Genomic DNA, 12,886 nt, shown 5'->3' with positions numbered 1-12,886 from the left:
TTCCCCAGGCGCCAGGACAAGTTAAATACCTAATAGTGGGAATAGATTATTTCACAAAGTGGATAGAAGCAGAGCCACTGGCCACCATCACTGCACAAAGAAGTCGGAGGTTCCTCTACAAAAATATAATTACAAGGTATAGGATACCTTATTCCATTACCACGGATAACGGAACCCAGTTCACCGACTCCACCTTTAGAAGCCTAGTAGCCAGTATGAGCATCAAACACCAGTTCACCTCAGTGGAACACCCACAAGCCAATGGGCAAGCCGAAGCAGCCAACAAAATCATACTGGCAGGGCTGAAGAAAAGATTACAAGAGGCGAAAGGAGCTTGGGCTGAAGAGCTCCAACAAGTACTATGGGCTTACAGAACAACCCCCCAATCCGCCACTGGAGAAACACCCTTCCGACTAGTCTATGGCGTAGAAGCCATGATCCCAATAGAGGTCAATGAGCAAAGCCCAAGAGTGATCTTCCACGACGAGATCAGGAATATACAGGGACACAAAGAAGAGCTCGACTTGCTCCCTGAAGTCCGAGAAGAAGCTCAGATAAGAGAAGCAGCGTTGAAACAAAGGATGACTACAAGGTACAACAAAAAAGTCATTCGAAGGAGTTTCACCCCTGACGACTTAGTCTTAATCAGAAACAACATTGGAGTCAACAAATCGGGGGAGGGAAAGCTCGCTGCTAATTGGAAAGGACCATACAAGGTCAAGGAGGTCTTAGGAAAGGGCTATTATAAGGTGACCGACTTAGGCGGCACCGAGTTACCAAGGTCATGGCATGCTTGTAATATGAAAAGGTACTACAGTTAAAAGCAAACTCTACTCCCTGATGTACTCTTTTCCCAGCTTCATGATTTTTTCCCAGAATCAAAGGGTTTTTTCTGGAGAAGGGTTTTTAACGAGACATCATAGTAGGGGCTAAGGGAAATAAATTATCAAAAACCCTTAGTAGCAATAAGGTACCTCCTCAACTAATAAAGATCTTTTTTTTAAATATCTCTTTTAAATTCCCTTTTTTATTCTCTTTCTACGAAACGCGCCGATTTAAGCTCGACAAAACGTGAAAATCCCATGAACCGACCTAGATGGTCGTCAGGATAAAACGACGAGGTACAAGTCGGCGTAAAGAGGTTATAGAAGTCGATCATGATAAACTCGGGAGCAGTCCGACTCATAAGTCAGAATGCGAAACCGAGTAAAATTAAAATGAATCGCAAAAGTAGCCTAAGTCACGAAAAGCTCAATAAAACGAAATTGAGTACTAGGAATAACAAAAAGAGATAAGAAAAACTACGAAAAATTGTAAAGCTGCCTTGAAGATCAAAGGAGATTCAGAAAAGCAGGCAAGCCCCAAAGAAAAGGTTTTTCTAGAAAAAGATCAAAGAATCAAAAGAACCACGAAAAGCATGCGCGCATAAGGTAACTCAAAACCCTTATCCAAAGAGGGCATTTATTTAACGTTAAATTAAACCCTTGTTAAAAAAGGGCATCATAAATTGTTTTGTTTACGGCCTTAAAAGGCCAAAAAACTGTTCAAAACACCAACAAATAAATATGAAGAGTTTAAAAAGAGGGGCCCACAGGCCGGGCCCCAATAGCCAAAATCACTTTTTAAGAGGATCACCACCAGCAGAGTCAGGGGGAACGCCAGGAGCAGGAGTCGAAGAGGAAGTCGGAAGAATGGTAGAGGAACTCGGAGCGTCCTTAGAGCGAGGAGGGGACTCTACGATCCTCTGCCCCCGAGTCTTTAAATCAGACTCAGACTCCACTATGGGGACAGGAGGATCCACGATGGCGCCATCAATAACAATCTTATCGGGGTCCAAAGGAGAAAGGTCCAAGTCAGGAGCAATAACTCCGACCTGTTCCTTGAAAATCCTCCAGGCCTCATCAGCACCATCCGCAATAGAGTCCTCCAACTCGGTGTAGGCCTTCCGAGCATTCAGCAAATCGTTCTTTACAGACACAAGATCAGCAAATAAACTATTGTAGCTGGCTTGCGCTGCTTTCCTCAAATCTACCTCCATGTTGCATTGGGCCTGCAACTTCTGCCCCTTCTCCCGAAGACTGTCCCTCTCCTCCTTCAGCTTGGCGACTTTCCCCTCCAACTCCCTCTCATGCTCCTGATATATGCGAAGCCTACCCTCCAGCTCCTCGACCCTCGAGGTCGTCCCTAAAGAGCTGATAGGAGTCTTCTCAAATATATCCAAGAGTTTGCCACAAACCCCCGCCGTCTTGAGACTCTCCTCAACCACAGTAGTGAGGTAGTGCCGAACAGAAACATCATCCATACTCATACGAGCATGAGGATAGATGTTCTTTCGGACGAACGCAAGAGCGTCCGCCTCACCAGAAGCGCCAGACTCTAAGGTCTTGCGCTTCTTCAGCTCTGGTTCGGGAGTAGGTCGGACGGAAGGGGGTGGCAGAGAGGAAGCAGAGGAAGAAATCACAATAGGTTGGGAGGGAGTCCCAACATTCCGAGGAGGAGGATAAGGAGAGACAACCACCCTAGCACCACCAGATCTAGCGCGAGACTTCGCCTTGGCTTCCTGAACCCTCTGGAAAGACTCTTGAGCATTTTTCTTTGCCATCTCTACAAAAACAAATTGGCAGCTATAAATCAGACAAGTCGGTAAAAGAAGTTGCAAGTCGGAGATAAATGAAAAACGCAAAAAGCTACCTAGTTGCGACTGGACAAAGGTCGGCGACCCCTGGAGAAACTTTTTGGTATCCAAATATGGGGCCCTCCCCCACACTTCTCGGAGGAACCCCACAATGGCCGCCTCCACCTCATCCAGGTCGTCCAGACCATATTTCTCGCAGGGAGAGGCCTCTAGCCAATATAAAGGGAACCGGGGAGAAGAATCATCATCCAAGAAAAAGGGGTGGTGACCCTCTACTGCTTGAACTTTGAAAAAATAGTTTTTGAAATCATGAAAGGATTCGTCAAAAAGGGTAAAAAGCCTCCGACCTTGAATGGCACGGAAGGACACCCACTGTTGCTTATTATTTAACCCACTGAAGGGCTTGGTCATATGGAAGAGATAGAAGAAAATCCTCAGAGAAGTCGGAAACTCTAAGGCCTGGCTGATGAATTGGTAAATTTTCAAAAAACCCCAAGAGTTGGGGTGAAGCTGGGTGGGGGCAACCCGGCAATGACGCAACACAGACATTTCAAACTCTGAAAAGGGGAGAAAAACGCCCAAACGAGTAACCATGCTCTCATACATAAAAAAGAAATGAGGGGCCGTCTCGTCGGCCCTCCCGAAACAAACCCGGTCTTCTGGACCCGGGACTATCAACTCGTACTTCGGTTCATCTTCTTCAGAAGTACAAATTCTATAGTGAGTACGCAGGTGGGTGATAAATTCAGTATCAACCGAGGGCTCCTCCCCTAGGACTGTAACATCAACCCACTGGGAGAGAGCGTCTACGGAAGCCATTTCTTTTCTTAAAAAAGGGTGACAAGAAACCTACAAAAGAAAAGGAAAATCAACACACGGTCTCTAAGGGAAGGGGTACGGAACTAAAGCCTACAAACCAAATCTACCTACAAGATAAAGACACGCAAATAGAACGCATGTTACAGAAGGGGAAAGGCTAACCTTTAAGTCTGAAATCAAGACTGGAGGAAATAAAAGCCTTTGAAACGCAAGAACGCAGCACGAACAAATGTAAGGGAAATTTGAAAGATTGCAGAAACGAAACAACGAAAGAGAGGGAAAGTATTTATAAAGACGTTAGGGGCATAATGGTAAAATTGGGGCAATCATTAATGAAGATGCACCGTTACCAAGGCCATTAAATCCCTACGCACACCCCTAATGGACACGACGCTTGATTAGACGTAACTGTCAGAACCAAAAGGTCACGAAAAACCACGTCGGTTCTTAAACCATCACGTCGGTCCTCTTGCAAATCGGCTACGACCCCGAGTTGAATACTCGAACCCAAATCCTAAAAAGAAATTGGGCTCGAGTAGGGGCACTGTTCATACCCTGGCCCAATAATAAAGGTCCAGGATCCAAGCAAAAAGGCCCAACCCAAAGGGTTGGCCCTCACCCAGTACCAGCCTTCATCCCCAGAAGTCGGTACTGAGCACGACCTGCTCCAAAGAAGTCGGATACGAGGGTTAGCTGGCAAATAACACTCATTCGAATGAGTAACTGCCCCTAGAAACTCTCCAACCACTTCATAGAGCCATATCTTAACCTCCCTAAGATATGGGAACGGTTATCCACCTAAAAAGGTGACACTACTTCAGCGGTGGTTATTGGTTCACCACTATAAATACCCTGACATCCCTCAGGTATCACTAAGTCCAATACATTCTAAACTTGCTCACACTCTTGCTAACTTAGGCATCGGAGTGTCTTTGCAGGTACCACCCCCCATTCTTTCACACGTACAAGTCGGACGGAGGAACACCGAGTTTCAGGTTCACTCGATAGTCACCTCCCTCACACGTTTGGGCCAACCAACGCCATCCGGCCCACTAATCTCTGGTTACCCACCGTAACAAGTATAGTCTTTCTATACTAATTTAAGAGGTTGTGGGTTGTCAATTAATCTTAGTTTATATAGCATATTTTCTTTTTTTTTTTTACTTCAAAAATCTGGAGTTCAAAGAAAAAAAATTAATAAGTGTGTGAAGAATGTATAAGTGTGTATTGTACCTAGAATTGGAGGTTATCCAATTTATTTGAAATACTTAAAATTGGAACTTATCCAATCCGCTTCACAAAAAAAAAAATTATTAATTCGAATCTTTTTATTGTTGGTTAAAATAATTAGAACCAGTGAAAATTGCTCAAAACGGATAAAAATTGGTAAATATCGGTCTAACTAAACTACTCTAAAAAAAATTTAAAATTGTTGAAGATATAATCTGAACTTAGATTTTCTTTGTTTTCGTATACTTCTCTTGCCAATAAATTATATTATTTCATATTATTTTAATTTTATACTCAATTATATTTAAATTAATTATATTTTTTATTATTTATGATTATTAGTATAAATGTTATTAAATATATATAAATAAAAATATCAAATATTTTTATTAATTATAATATTATTTTTTATAATTATATAATATTTATTAAATATTATATTTTAATAAAAATAATATAATAAATATAAACTAATTAGTTAGTCATTAAAATAAAAAATAGTTACTTTTGTATGAAAATAAAATTTAAAAATTTTTATTATAAAAAATATTAAAATTTTATATACTTATTTAATGATAACTGAATTAATTTGTTGATTATAATTTATTAAAATTTGATTGTTTTTAAAATATCAATAAAGATATCTATTTTAAATTTTAATTTTAAATTTTTAACTATTTTATATTTTTTATTTATATAAGATCGATTTTATCGGTTTAATTAATAACTTATAGATTAAACCAATAAATTAATGAAAATATAAAATAGTCCGGTCCACTATCTATAACCGTCCAGTTGAAAACTGCCTGAAAACCGCTGAACCGTTCGATTTTTCGGCCCGACCAGTTCTTGAAGGGTGACTTTTTTTTTTTTTTTTTTTTGAAAAAGAAGAGAACCCAACGCCGCAACGCGTCAGTGTGTTACTGTTACCCCTTCCCCCAAGGCCCCAACACCCCCCTCATTCGTGAATGACACTCAGAATCAGAAGCAAAGCTCAAAAATCCTCCCAAACCAAATCCTAGCTTTTTCAACGGCTCTGCCGCCGCCGTCCGTGGTTGTCGGTGCCTCCGGGGCTTCCTCCTTCCCCACCCAGGCCCTCTCTTCTAGCTCGGCACGTCATCCCTATCCTCCCTGGCTTCTCTGTTCGAGCTTGGAGCAGCTCGCCGTCGTGTCGCGTTCATCTCGCCGGTCGCCGTCGTCTCGCCGGTCGCCGTCCTGCTCTCCGTCAAAGGTTAGTGGCACTGCTTTCACTTCTTTGGTTATTCCTTTTATGCTCTGTTTAGTGATTTCTGAATGTGAAATTGTGAATGGAAATCAAATAATTGATTTTGCGAACAGTTTGATGTTTGGTTTCTTGCGTAACACACACACAGGTGTCAGCCAACCCTAAACCTCCCCACGGATCTGCTCTGCCTCCTGCCGCATTCTGTTTCTGTTTCTGCTTCTTATTCTGCTTCCCTTGAGCCCTTCTGGCCTTGTTCTGCTTCTGGTATGCGCTTGGCCGCTTGCTGTCACAGCGTCTACCAGTCGCTGCTCTAACTCGGTTCTGTAAAGGCATGGTTTTCTACCTTTTACATGCCATTTTCTTGTGTTAATTACTTAATTTCTAAAGGTTCGTTCATGTTAAACTGATTCATGACATCCCCACACAATCTTTTATTTCTATTTTTTTTCCTGATGTTTTGTTCGTCCTCAGTTCTTTGGAATTTTTTTTCCTGCAATTTACATAAACTTTTCTGAAATTGTTGTCTGATTGTGTTGTTGCTTTTGGTATTATGTTACTATAATACTCTGATTGTGTTGTACTTGTTATTTTGTTTAAATGAGACTGATTTAGGTGTGCAGAGACTTTCATGCTTTAGGTGGCACTACTCATTTTGTTTTTGTTTTGTTTTTTTTTTTTTCTAACTAAAAGTGATAGATCAGTCTTAGTATGATGTAATTTTGCATCTTACTATCTTAGTGGGGTCTAAATTTTGAAAGCCTTCATCAGAAAGCTGAAAGTGTTAAAGAGAAGATCTTTTGGTTCGCACGGAGGCTGAAAGGAAGTGGGTTTGTGCCCCTGAAACTTTTGAAGGAAATGGACAAATTTGTGCATGCTTGTTCCTTTCTCATCTAGTTTTGGACAATGCTTTTATTTTCATTCAATATCTTTTTTCAAGCATTTGAAAAAATCTATGCTGAAGAGCTTGTAATTTTGTAGTTTCTTTTCCTTTACATGGATCATGATTAATTATGCTCCAACATTTAATTCTAATAAGAGTGTATTGCCCAATTGAATGTTAACATTTATAGTTAACAAACTAACACCTCAATGCAACAATTACTCCTATATTGCCAATTTTCTACTTGATATTGTTTGTGTTTACTTTTGGTTAGTATTATTCTTAGGCCATAATAGGAGGGCACATATGTTTTTTTGGGTTGAATGCTCACTCCTATCCATGTCTTGACAAAAAGGGTACATTTGTGTTAGTCAGGCAATATCTAACGTATAATGACATCAAATTTTCATCTACATAGATCAATGTTTTGTTTATTATCATACAATGCAATGGAATTTGAGTTATATGGTTGACCCCAAAAACGAATAAGGTTTACATGTTGCTATTTGAATCTACCCTGTTATTATTCATACATGGTTTTCTAATATTGTATATTAGTTGTGATGCTGATAGTTTCACATGTTATAATCTTATCCTGTTTTCTTTTTTCAAAAAAAAAAAAAAAGGGGTTCTAAAATTGTTTATCTTTAAATATAATTTTTAGCAGGGGTTGGGATCTTTCATTTCTCGATTTGATCATCACTATAAAGAACACCTGATCTTTCATATTAGTTGTGATGTTGATTTTTCTTGTTATAATCTTATCCTGTTCTCTTTTTTCAATAAAAAAGATTCTAGATTTATCTTTAAATATAATTTTTAGCAGGAGTTGGGATCTTTCATTTCTCGATTTGATCATCACTATAAGGAACACCTCATGGGAGGATTGAGAACTATGGTTAGGGGGGGTAAAGATAGCAGGTTGGAGGTTGAATATTTGATCTGGCTTTGCTCCCTTTCAGAGCTTGAGATTGTAAGGATTTTATTCATCATCTTTAAGGATAATATCAATGTTCTCTTTTATTTTAGATTCTCGTTGTGTGTGTATTTTTGTTGAGTTATGTTTTTCACCAGAAAATAGGTGTCAAGGTAGAGCTCTCATGTTTAAGTTAAAAATTTTAAATATTTTGAGTAATTGTCATAATCGGTAAATTCCTGTTGGCGTATCTTATTTTGGTAGAACTCATTGTGATTCAACAGAGTTTTATATTGGCTATCAAAAGCCTAACACAATCATCCTCCTTTTTTTTTGGTAGAAATAATTATAAATTATTAAAAAATATGGAAGAAAGTACATGTGACTAAGATGAGGTATTCTTAAGAAAAGGTAAAAAATGGACTTGTATCGAATTAGATAATAGTGAGTTGAAATGTTTTTCATAGAGAGCCTGCCATTTTGACTGGGTTTTGTATGCAAATCCAGTCCATGAGATTTGATTGGTTTTGTTGTTGACTCGTTGTGTCTGATAACTAGAGTGTGCCCTGCCACTTCCAGTTCCAGGTTAAGATTTGTTATGGAATTTCTTTATAATGATATTCAAAGTTTGGCATTTTTGCAGGATATGTTAATTAGCTTGAAGTTGCTGATCTTTCAGCGTGCAAAAACAATAGGCTATGCTGATCTGGCTAAGAAATTCAACCTTAAGTTTATTCGAGCCATTGGTATGACTTTATTACTCAATATCATGCTTTTCTGTATTCTTATATGTGTACTGTTCCTTGATTATGCATGCAGTTTTCCTATGCTTCTATTGAGTTGATTTATATATCTTCTTTTTCTTGTTCCATCTTTTTATATAATACATACTGTTTACTTAAGTTGAGGCAGGATTCAAGTATTTTTATTATATTTTGCATTATTACTATGTTTTTCTTTTGGAAAACAAAAAAAGAAATATAGAAAGAGAAAAAAGCATATCTGTAGAGTAGGACTTTGTGTAGCCTCCTTTAAGGGTCTGGCTCAGATTTTTCTCAGTATGTCTGTGTGTAATAGGAATAGATTAAGTTAATCATTTAACAGGACTTTTGCATGCATCTCTTGAAATAATTGAAGGACTATAACCTCTATCCCGACTTCTCATATTTATAAGTTGAATAGCTTAACGGTGAGAATTAATAAATCATAAGTCTTCTTGATTTTCATCAAGTTATTTAGAATAGCAACAAATTGGTTTTTGCGGTATTACTTGTAACTAAGTACAAGTCCTTGATAACAAGTTCCTGAATATCATTCCAGTTTTGCTAGTACTTAGGTAAATATGTGGACTAGCTACTCAAACTGTTTGGTTATATTAATTTTCTGACTATCATTGGTTCTCAATGCAGCTGTTGTTTTGATGGAGCATCTTAAGGAAGAGTTAAAAGATTTATTGCTTGTTGCAGATACGGATAAATCTGCGTCTTTTTTGGATGCTTGTAAACTATTGAAATGTTATAAGGAGGGTACTACAACTATTGAAGAGCTAATTACTGACATCGGTACTGATATACAAGCATATGTGAGGAGGTACGTTCCAAACATTTGTATTTCTGAGAACTTATATAGTGAAACTATGGTAATTTATCTACCAAACAGATTTTGAAATGCGAATTGATGTATGTTGATATTACATTGATATTTACGAAGTTTGGTGCTGAATGCTAGAGCTGTGTCTCCAGTGGATATAGAGGATGACTCTAAATGATGTACAACAATAATTAACCAGTATAGTTATCTTACTAGTTACTAATGGATAAATAGAAAGTTATGCAGTTTTTCATTGAATCTCGATAGCTGTGAAAGACGCACGACATTTGCCTACAAGCAAATTTAATGACCATTACTAACCAAGCACTAATTACTTGGATGTCTGACCTAATTATTACTTGTAGTATGTAGGATCACTTTAATATATATTCATTTTCTACATAGACACCTGCCTTCCTCGATACCATATTTGATAAGCATCTGAGGATAGGAAAGGCAGAAAGCACCAATACAATGGTGAGTGGAGACATTGACAAGATAGAAAAATTGTTTTTAAGTTTTCTATTAGACTTGTTTTTCTAGGAAGATACATTTTGCCATCTATTTTATTGTCCAAACAAGTTTTGTCTTTCCCAATATCTCTATAGTTTTGTTCTAAGACGTTACCTAATGGGATCTTACTTCTGATGGTAGCGTTTGTTTCTTCATTTGGCCATTGCCCATCATACCTACCTAATGGGATCTTAGTACTGATGGTGGTGTCCTCTTTCTCCATTTGGCCATTATACCTTGTGCATCTTATGCTTCTTATTGGGGTATGTAACGTAAACATTAGTATCTTGATTTGTTTGTACAGACCATCAACGTACAAAATAAAGGAGGAGAAAGATGAAAGAAAATAGTAAAAGATTAAGGTGTTCTTGATGACCTGAAACTTACTACCTTACTTATGGCAAAAGTTGAGTTCGACTTTTCTCATTGGCGGATGCATACTTTCTTTTTATAGGTTTTCCACTTTTTTTTTCCCTTTGGGGTCATATTCATAAATTAATTGTATTCATCTATTTTATAGCTAACATTGCTGGAGCAATCTAGCAGGAAAATTTTGAATATTATTCTTAGAAGAGGTAATATTAGTTATTGGGAGTTTTTGGCTTTGGGTTTCATAAACTTACCTTATTAGGATTTTTTTTTGTACAAATAAATTGAATATTTATTGATTGATATGTCTTTCTAAAAATGATTATTTTAGGTGTACATCAATATCAATTATCAAAATTAAATATTAGTATAAAATATATGTTGAAATACAAAATACATATTAACATGTATTAAACAATACATGTATTTATACACAAATACATGATAATTGATTTTTGATAGTTGATTTTAGTATATAAATATTTTTGTTCTAAAAATATTTATATTTATCTTTTTTTTTTATCACATTATACATATCTTGTTGTCAATGCTAACAAAATAAAACTGTGTTTGCAGGATGGTTTAAGTTGATCTATAAGGTAAATCGATATAATTTGTTACGATTTGGATTATATTAATTTAAATTTTATTTTTAAAACTAATCCAATTTTATTCAAAAGATGTTAATTTGTATTGTATTGATTTATTTATTTTTAAATTGATTATGATTCAAACTATTGATATTTGGATTAGATCGATTTGTATCTTATCAAAATATTAAGTTTAAAATTAGGGGTGTTCAAAAGTAATCTAAACCAAACAAAATTGATGAGATAGGTTATTATTCAATCTCATTTTCTGTTATGGCATGTTTAGGAACATCGATAGGTTATCGACTTTAAAGTTGGTAATTTTTTTAATTAATTGATTTTAATTCGTAAACTTCTTTAAATTAAATTAGGTATGCTCCTTTAAATTAATTTTTACTATTTTTTTATTTCACATTTATATGTTGTTAATAACTACGGGTTATATTAAGTAACCAATAACTTTTTTGAACAACATAAACAACTACCAATTAAATCAAAATATATTATACTTTCAAATTATTCACCTAAATCTTAATATTAGAATAACCATCTATACATCTAGTAAAATGAACATTCGATATATCCATTATTCACATTGTTTAATATTTTCATTGTTTACTTATACTTTTCTATAACTAAATTACGTTGACATATACGTTGTTAGGTTCATCGAGATGGACAACAGAGTACGGACCATTATGAGGACAGGTTGCTCAGATTGTGACATAGGCCAGGCTAGATACCTTGTCCTAGTTCATTGTAACATTTCTTACGAGTTTTGATTATGTTTCTCGAAATTTCAGCTTTGTTGGACATCATATGACGGTCCCCAGCTCCAGGCAATGTGTCACGACTGGTTGAGGAGTTGTCGGGAGGTTTACACGTGGAGGATAGTGGTATAGTCTATTTTTAATATATAAAAGTAGATACATAAGTATGTACCACATTACTTTTGAGATATTTATTTCCTCCTACTAATGCCATGTCAGCAATATTTCTTACTTAGCACAATTTTAGAATCAACCACTCAATTCTTGTCAAATCAACTATTATTTCCAAATCAGCAAAAAAATAAAATATACAAATAAAAAACTAAAAAATAAAATCCAATAAATTTGTAATCTATAAATACATTGAATTCATATTTGTAACCTACAATAAATTTATAACCGTAACAATTAATTTATTAATTTTTATAAATAACTTATTAAAGGTAATAAATATCCATATTCAAAATGTCATAATAATATTATTAATCATAATAAATTTTACATTATAAGTATTTAAATTCCATACTATTTAAACTACATATATAAGTCTCTTATCACTATTCTTTCACATAACATCAAATTTAGCACAAAAAATTTATTTCCACATTTCAAACTTACTCAATAGAGCATCATTCTTTCAAAGCAGAACGATTAGAAATCGAATAACTATTCAAGATCTAATGGTCATGCAATGAGAATTTGATGATCAGGTGTGACAAAAAAAAAATCACAACATGCATCATACATTCATACTTACTCAAATACAATATACCTAATGATAACATAAATTGAATATTGGAATAGAAAAAGATCTTCATAATTTTAACAACTATAAACGAAATTGATGACAAATTAAAGTGGAACTATGTTAAATGTAAAAAGTGTCCGAAGAAAGCATATAAAAAAAAAAAAAGAAACAACTACATTTGTGGCACATGTAATCAAATACCACAATATCCAATAATAAGGTAACTCTATATACTTTTCATAATCTCATCTATCAAATTATTAGTTGTTAACCCAATACTTATTTTAGGTTCAGAATTCAATTAAAGGTTTCAGATCAAAGTGTTACAATAATTTTTGTACTATTTGATGGTGACGCAAAAAACTTATTGGGCACAACTGCTTCAAATCTAATGACATTTCAGAAAAATAATGATATTGAACCACCACCCATCAAGAGATTAAAGAGAAAGAAAATCATACAAATTCAAGACACATCTTCGAAAGAAGAACATACATACAAAGATGGAACTAAATAATACAATAGAAAGTGCATCAAACTCAACAATTCATAAAGAGGTGGAAATTCAAGTACAGTCGGCTTCACGTGAAGTTGATAACCG

At 35.7% G+C, this 12,886-nt stretch overlaps 1 protein-coding gene across 1 annotated transcript; it reads left to right on the top strand.

The window, feature by feature from the left end:
* Positions 1 to 5,581: 5,581 nt before the first annotated feature.
* On the top strand, positions 5,582 to 11,772 carry LOC112776922 (uncharacterized). Its single transcript, XM_025821193.3, has 6 exons — positions 5,582 to 5,915; positions 7,616 to 7,762; positions 8,349 to 8,451; positions 9,115 to 9,295; positions 11,432 to 11,475; positions 11,571 to 11,772. Exons 2-6 carry the CDS (start codon positions 7,667 to 7,669, stop codon positions 11,588 to 11,590), a joined length of 444 nt encoding a protein of 147 aa, XP_025676978.1. The 5' UTR covers positions 5,582 to 5,915; positions 7,616 to 7,666; the 3' UTR covers positions 11,591 to 11,772.
* The last annotated feature ends 1,114 nt before the right edge of the window (positions 11,773 to 12,886 follow it).

This window comes from Arachis hypogaea, chromosome 19 (assembly GCF_003086295.3).
Source record: "Arachis hypogaea cultivar Tifrunner chromosome 19, arahy.Tifrunner.gnm2.J5K5, whole genome shotgun sequence".
Taxonomy (NCBI): Eukaryota; Viridiplantae; Streptophyta; class Magnoliopsida; order Fabales; family Fabaceae; genus Arachis; species Arachis hypogaea.
This window is presented reverse-complemented; position numbering and strand designations above follow the sequence as displayed.

Excerpts from the sequence above, each read along its gene's own strand:
- LOC112776922 (XM_025821193.3), top strand. The coding sequence starts at position 7,667 with ATGGGAGGATTGAGAACTATGGTTAGGGGGGGTAAAGATAGCAGGTTG. Across the intron at positions 7,763-8,348 it reads CCCTTTCAGAGCTTGAGATT|GATATGTTAATTAGCTTGAA; the intron begins GTAAGGATTTTA and ends GCATTTTTGCAG. Across the intron at positions 11,476-11,570 it reads ACGGACCATTATGAGGACAG|CTTTGTTGGACATCATATGA; the intron begins GTTGCTCAGATT and ends TCGAAATTTCAG.